This window comes from Nanorana parkeri, unplaced genomic scaffold (genome assembly GCF_000935625.1).
Source record: "Nanorana parkeri isolate BGI_ZX_2015 unplaced genomic scaffold, ASM93562v1 scaffold113, whole genome shotgun sequence".
Classification (NCBI taxonomy): domain Eukaryota; kingdom Metazoa; phylum Chordata; class Amphibia; order Anura; family Dicroglossidae; genus Nanorana; species Nanorana parkeri.
The window spans coordinates 425,098-432,895 of NW_017306381.1; the positions used below are offsets into that span (position 1 = coordinate 425,098).

Here is a 7,798-nt window from a genome sequence, read left to right on the forward strand (position 1 = left end):
TAGGCATTACCGGGACAAGGAGGAAGAACACCAGACAGGCTTCTTCTCTGCCCTGACCAACATGGTAATTGGATTTCATGTATTGATGTTGTTTTGAGATTGGTGCAGAAGCACATCCAACAGTTATAGACCACATTCCTGCCAACTGTGAAATGCTCTCCCATTGTCTGTATCGGGTTCAGCTTGGCTTGTGCTGTGATCTAATGGTAAATCTGCCAGGTTAGCACTGCTCGTGTGCCAGACTGGATAGCACTTCCCTTGTATCTCTTACGTGCGTTGAGCTTGTGAATAAGACTGCGCTGCTTCTTCCTTCCACAGGTGGGCAGTATGTTCATAGCAGACGCCGATGACAAGATCTCCATTCAGTAAGTACATTTCTATCATGACTGTGTGTTTTATTTTCACAAAATTAAAGTGTTAATTAAAAAGCAAACAAACAAATGCTTTGCATATGCTTTAAATGGGGAAAGCAAATTTGCAATCCATAAAAAAGCACTGGGTTGCCGCTTTCTGAATGCAAAGTTTCTCAGCTGCAAGGAAGTGACTCTACAAGTGCTGGTGAGTTATTTTATCCAGCATGCCTTGCTGCTTACAGACCCCTGACTGTAGGACTTCCAGTTTTGAAGCTAGAGCAGGGTAGGCACACTTTGAAAATCCAGCTGTGGTGAAACTACAAATCCTATTAGGCATTGCAAGACTCTGACAGTCACAGGCATGACTCCCAAAGGCAGATGCATACTGGGATTTGTAGTTTCACTACAGCTGGAGGGCCGAAGTTTGCCCGCCCTTGTTCTAGAGGCTCTGTTATAGATACTGTCATTTGCTTTACTAAGCTGAAGGCAAAAATAAAACAAATGCTAATCAATATGTTTTTTCATTAGCCATAAATATTGTATTTTAAAGGCAACTTGTGTGAGTGCTTGATATTGGCCCCTCCGTAATACGCTGTGCGGCAGGATGCAGATTGGTGGAGAGAGGGGCAGCACTGGGAGCCAATCAGTTGTGCCATAACCACTATTGATGACAAGGAAATATGCTGATAGGAAGAGAGATCAGATGGGTGAGGTCATGCTGCTTCTTTAGGCCAGGAAACCTGACCAGATGGATGACCTAGGGCGGATTCTATGCTATGGCTGTATACACACTGGCCAATGAGCTGCAGCCAAAAACTCTGCAGAAACATCATCCCTGGATTCAACATGTCTGCATGCAGAGTCATTCAGAGGCCCCATTCTCAGATGGTAACGTGTCACATTCCAGCAGCCTTTTGAATAAGCCACCAATGGACCCCAGGATGGCCAAACCATATCTGACCCTTTTTGGGAAGGTGCATTGGGGTGCCATCCAAAATGCGATAGTGTGAACTTGCCCTTAAAGACCAACTCCGGGAAAATTAAAAATGTACCCATGCAGTCGGGCTACCCCTACACTGCAAGGGTTAAGTACTTGTTTTGTCTAGGGGCTCTAAAAAAGCAGATTAGGGCACTATGTGCTGGGTAAACCTGGCGTGGGCATGCCTGGCACAGGAGCGTGCATGTGCAGTGCTATCAGCGGGCTAAGGGACAAACCACTGTTGACGTGAGTGATCATGTGACTGCTACAGTGCGTGCTCCCTGTGCTACCCATCTTTCCCGACCAGAAGACGAAAGACAGTGGACCTGCATAAGATGTGATAATGTCAGCAGTTCTTAGACCGCCAGGGCCTGGGGGGCAGAGGCTGCAAGAAGCGGTCTAGCAGCCTGGCAGGGTCATGGATCAGGTAAGTAAATCTAGATTTTTCCTGGCATTCATCTTGAAGATATTTGCAGAATGCTGTCAGTTTAGCAAGTTGATTTTACCAGAGATACGATATAAGACCCCATCCCATGCTGGCTATACTGTTCCATGTTTTATGTCTTTTTAATGTGGTGTTTTATGTGTTTACAGAACTAACGAGGCTATTTTACTGGCTCTTTACGAAGCCGTGCATCTGAACAGGAACTTTATCACTGTGCTGGCGCAGGTCCGTGGATCCTACTTTCTCTTCTTTTGTCTAATCTATTTTATTTTTGTACTTTTTTGATGACATCTTTTTTCACAATTCCATCTCCCATTTGTCACATCGGCATTGCCACTAGCTTGCCGTGTCATTTCCTTATAAATGAAAAGTCATATAGGCCAATGTGCAACAAAACAAATATTTCAGATAAATCGGTTGCTGTGTCCTCTTCGCTCTATTCATTGTTTTACTGACACTGTAGAGAAGTAAATGCAATTTTGTTTAAGGCTGAAGTCCAGACAGATTGAAAAGACACAAATTAAAGGAGAACTATGGAGATGAATGGTTTACACTCATCCCCATAGTTTTAGCCGACGTGTGACATTGAAGCTGTGACATGTCGACTCTATTGATTGGGAAGTGAGCGGGCACATACCGTCACTCGCTCACTTCTCGATCATCTCCCTGCAGAGAGAGGTGACTGACAGCGATTTCCTCCCCCCCCCACATATCCTCCATTGCTGACTAATGGAATGGACAGGGGAGAGGGTGGGCACAGCTGGCTCTGCCTCTAGATAGACAGAGCCCGCTGTCAATCAGCCAGCCAGCTGGGTGGACCTCAACAGAATTGTTGGGATCCGTCCCGGCTGCGGTGCTCTCAGTATATAGTGGGCAATAGCCTGCTATAAACTGAGCTTTGGGTCACTGAAGGACGTTCGTATATGTCGTCCCGTGACCCTAAAGAGAACTATGGGGGAAAAAGGTTACCCCATAGTTCTCTTACAGCTCTGTACTCATTAATACATCATTAACCCCTTCATGACTGAGGCCCTTTTTTCCATTTTTGCACCCAAAGCAGTGTAAGTACTGAATTTGACCTGGTATCAGACTCTTACAGTCCCTTCACAGCAGGGCTGGAGTGTGAGAGGTAGAACCATACCAGGAGCCAATCAGTTCATGTGCTGACAAGAAGCATGATGATAGGATAGCAGAGTGACAGAAAGATGAGCTTATCACTGTACTGCTTCTCCTTTCACTGTCCAGTCACAGGCTGGGGGCAAGTCCAGGATGACCTGGTTTCAGAGGCAGTGGGCTGAACATGCATCATTCCTGCATCATGGGTCTGGAAGGGGAGAGGTATTTATCAGCTTACAGGACAAGGATGGCACAGTGCACTTGCCAGGCAACTTCAATAGTGTATAGTGGTCCCATGTACGCCATCCCACCATGCATTGCATCAGGGTGAATCATAACAGTAGCTGAACAGAATTGAATTTCTTTAGCAGGTGAAAGAATTCATGTATTTTGCAGCTGTGTGGAAATAATGTTTTCAATCCCTTACACTTCATTTTCTTTCTCCTTTTGTTTAGAGTCATCCTGAGATGGGGTTGGTTACGGTACCCATCAGCCCGATACCTACTACACCAACAACTCCTCTGGGTACGACCCCTCCTTCTTCTGATGGTATGTTTAATCTTATTACATTTATTTACCTTTTCTTTGTGTGTCAAAAGCCTAATTCCAACTTTCATTCCACTAAAGCTCCCTCTCCACCCCTTACATTGAAAAATTCCAGCATGCATACCTATATTCTAGCAGAACTCCAACTGGTCATGTGACGGATAGGGTCCCATTCTGTGGTGACGGTAGGTGGATAGAATGGTGCTCATGCTGTGACATGTGACTGCTTCCCGCTGTGACATTGTATTGTGAGCCCAGACCAGCATGATGAATCGCCTCCGGGTGTGTGTGTCCATGACGTCCTGGGCTCACAGGAAGTGATTGATTGATGCTGGGTTTCATTCAACCTGTAATAGCACTGGCCATCAGCAGCAGCAGAGGTGGTGGAGCAGTGCTGGGTTGTTGAGTTGGTGAGTATAGCATTTTTTTTCCCCCAACAAACCTTCACAGCGGGCAAGACCAATTTCCTGCAACCAAGGGAAGATAATAGGGGGAGGGCAGTGTACTAATGATGAGCTCATTATAACGTATGGCTACTTTGTTGTCTGAAACAGGAAGTGGTTTGAGATAGACATATCCAGTTCAAAACCCATCTCCAGTCGGCCCAGAAAAACGGGTCAGAGATCCATTTCGCAAGAGCTGATCGTGCCATATGGGGGTAATATGATGTAAATGGACACATGTCCGTTTACTTCCGATTCAACATGGACTGACATGGGGTCCGGTAATTGCAGTTTGATGCAAGATGGAGGATAAAACTGTATGGGCACGGGTGTCACATCGGTGACATCTGCTCAGTACTGCTCTGATCAGGAGAGGATCAGTGCATGGACCCCCTCCTGATCAGCCCTTACTACAGCCCCTAGACCAGGGGTGCCCATTAGGGCTATGGCGATCTATCAGTCGATCGCAAAGCAAATACTGGTAGATCGGTATCGGCTCACTGTCCCTCCCTCGGTGCTAGTGCGGCTCAATGTATCAAGACGCTGCAGATGGGAAGGGGCGGGACACCTCTCCCCGTCTGCAGCGTCAACCACATTCTGCCGCACGAGCACCACAGGAGGACAGGACAGTGCACATGAGAGGAGACCAGGTAAGGAAGAGAGAGAAGAGAAGGCAGAGAGAGAGAGAGAAGAGAAGGCAGAAAGAGAAGAGAAGGCAGAGAGAGAGAGAAGAGAAGGCAAAGAGAAGGCAGAGAGAGAGCGAGAAGAGACAGCAGAGAGAGCGGGTAGAGACGGCAGAGAGAGCGGGTAGAGACGGCGGAGAGAGCGAGAAGAGACGGCGGAGAGAGCGAGAAGAGACGGCGGAGAGAGCGGGTAGAGACGGCGGAGAGAGCGGGTAGAGACGGCGGAGAGAGCGGGTAGAGACGGCGGAGAGAGCGGGTAGAGACGGCAGAGAGAGAGGGAAGAGACAGCAGAGAGGGAAGAGACAGCAGAGAGGGAAGAGACAGCAGAGAGGGAAGAGAAAGCAGAGAGGGAGATACACAGGGGAAAGAGCCGGGAGAGAGAGAGCGCGAGATAGAGAGGCAGTAATCCCAGTAACGATTTTAATGTGCTTGTTTTTTTAAATAAAGGTGTTTTTTCGTTGGTAGATCTCATTGAGCTCGTCATTTGAAAAGTAGATCTCAAGACAAAAAATTGTGGGCACCCCTGTCCTAGACCTAAACCAAGCACTTACTATTGCAATGTTAGGGTAGCCCCTACTTTTTTTCTTTTTTGCCCGGAGATGGGCTTTAAGACCCCCATAACGTGGGATGCTTGTCATTGCAAAAGGTAAATTCAAGGTTGCTCGGAGTGCTAACTTGCCTCCACCTCTCCCCTGCTCCCTCAACACCCTTCCCTATCGTTCATCACAATGTGGGGCTTTTGGGGCTCTGCAGTCAAACTAACAAGTTGGCAGCTCTGTTGATCACATCAGGTTAACATTTTGGATTTCAGAAGTTTGTTTCTTGAGTACCATTAGCTGTTCATCGATTGCACTTGTTGCCTTGAGCAGCTGTATAATTATCTATTTCCTTTCCTCGGCTACAGAATGCAAGTTTACAGCCTTGCAATATTCCACTTGAATTATGAATCTGATAATATACGATAGCGGCCTGCACTGAGAAATTAGCTTTTTCCAATTTCATTTAATTATCATCATCTGTAGCTGTGTGTTTTGGGATGGAGATATATTTGGATGACAGCGTGCCTGGTATAAATTTCCCCGAGTTGGTTTATGCCTTTGCTGAGCCTCGGCCTCCGCCGCCATATATCACGTTGTTTATTACAGAACTGGTTCCAGTGATATCTATGACAGCTTGGGCTTAGGTAAAAATAACTTCATTTAAGTATATGGAAAACCAATCACTAAAATCTCATTAAAAAAACATATTGATGCCATTTTTTAGGACTCATTTTCAATATTGAAAATTGAAATATAAAATCTGCAGCTTCTATTAAAATAATCTATGGATGCACCGATACCGGTTTTTCGGTATTGAGTACGAGCACCGATTCCGATACCGGAAGTCCCATTAAGGAAGCCAGGGGGCGTGTTATAACTCGCCACCTGGCTTCCTGATAAGCCGGGCGGCGCGTAAAGACTTGCCACCCGGCTTCCCAATTAGCAGGGAAGCTGTCCCCATGCTTTGCTTCACTAGGTGACGAGAATGCATGGAGCCGGCTTTCTGGCCAATCGGGAATCCAGGCGCCGTGTAATGACGCGATGTCTGGCTTCCTGATTTGCCGGGAAGCCGTCTCCATTCTCCCTCGTCATGAGGTGACGAGGGAGCATGAAGTCGGCTTCCCGGCCAATCAGAAAGCCAGGTGCCGCGTCATTACATGGCGCTCGGCTTCCTGATTGGCCAGCTTCCCGACCAATCAGGAAGTCGGGCAGTGAGTCATTACACACGGCCCGGTTTCCTGATTGGCTGGGAAGCCGGCTCCATGCTCCCTCGTCACAAGTGATGAGGGAGCATAGAGCCGGCTTCCCGGCCAATAAGGCAGTTGGGCAGCGTGTAATGACGCGCTGCCCGGCTTCCTGATACTGGAAGTATAGGGCTAGGCATCAGAGCATTTGGGCGAGTACGAGTACTTGCCCAAATACTCTGTATCGATGCATCTCCAAAATAATCCCTGGTGATCCTGCCATGACGGTCCTTGTTCAGACACTACCTGTTATCTTGTGACAACACTCTGTTCCTCCTCTCACTTGTGGTGCTGTGTTGTCACGCGGACAGCTGATGGCTATTTTAACACACATCACAGAGTCTTGGTCACCATTAGGAAACCCTCCCTGAAAATTGCCATGTAGCTGTCGGTGGTGTGCATGCAGACAGCAAGTGGCTGTAAGGAGGTTGCACAGGATCTGCAGCACTGTGAGATGCAACAAAGGGGGAAAAGGCAGCATTTAATAATAAAAAAAAGGCAACTGTTGAGGATGCACAGCACTTTAGCAAATACAATGTCAATGAGGGTTTACATGTATTTTAACATGTTCTATTCTGGCTTAGCTAGCATTGCATGCAAAGATCCCCCCCCCACCATTATAGCTTAGTACCCAGCCTTAGGCACATCACAGTGTACAGTGATGATTCACATACCAGCTTGATATGCAATGTGATTTGGGGAATAAGTAAGCAGCAAAGGGATGGAAGATCTAACTGCTGGTAACTAAGTATTGTTTATTGTACCTGGGATGCAGGGGATGTGGCAGGAGAACTCATGACAAGGGACTCCTGAAAATGTGAATGATAATGTTGTGTTCTCTGCAGTGATCAGCCCCACGGAACTCGATGCCGACGTACAAACTAGCAACCTGCTCATCACCTTCCTAAAGTACAGTTCCATCATCATGCAAGACACGAAAGGTAAAACGCGGGGAATTTGCCGTCCCTGCAATACTGTCACTCTTGTAATCACACCGAACAAACCATCACCAGCCACCTACACAAGGAAGAACGTCTGTAACAAAGACAAACTCGCCGTGCTGCGATTCCCCTGACATACACTGCCATACTGGCCTGACACACCGACTCTCTTTCATTTGTGTGGGATGTGTCGCGGTCTTCTCTCTGCCTGCAATCAGGACATTTGTTGTATATTTTATCAGTAACCGAAGCATGTTCTTCTCCCCATCCCTCACACACATCGCTCTTTCTATTTTCTTAATTATTTGTTTTTATCTGTCTCTTAATATCCCTCTTTCCTTTCCATCTCTTCCTTTCTCTCTCTATCTCCCCATCCCTTCCCCCTCTTTCTTCCATCTCCCTTCCTCTCCTCTATCCTCCCCTCCCTCTTCCCCTCTCTTTTCCCCTCCCTTTCTCTCCACCTCTCTCTCTCTCTCTCTCTCTCTCTCTCTCTCTCCCCCTCTCTCTAT

At 47.1% G+C, this 7,798-nt stretch overlaps 1 protein-coding gene across 1 annotated transcript in view; it reads left to right on the forward strand.

Moving 5' to 3' along the window:
• Window positions 1-7,798, forward strand: part of CUNH10orf76 (chromosome unknown C10orf76 homolog) — a 92,023-nt gene that overhangs the window by 19,132 nt on the left and 65,093 nt on the right. The window contains exons 11-15 of the mRNA XM_018553190.1: window positions 4-64; window positions 319-365; window positions 1,927-2,002; window positions 3,349-3,442; window positions 7,194-7,289. Of these exons, the coding sequence (XP_018408692.1) occupies window positions 4-64; window positions 319-365; window positions 1,927-2,002; window positions 3,349-3,442; window positions 7,194-7,289 (374 nt within the window). The remainder of the gene's footprint in view (window positions 1-3; window positions 65-318; window positions 366-1,926; window positions 2,003-3,348; window positions 3,443-7,193; window positions 7,290-7,798) is intronic.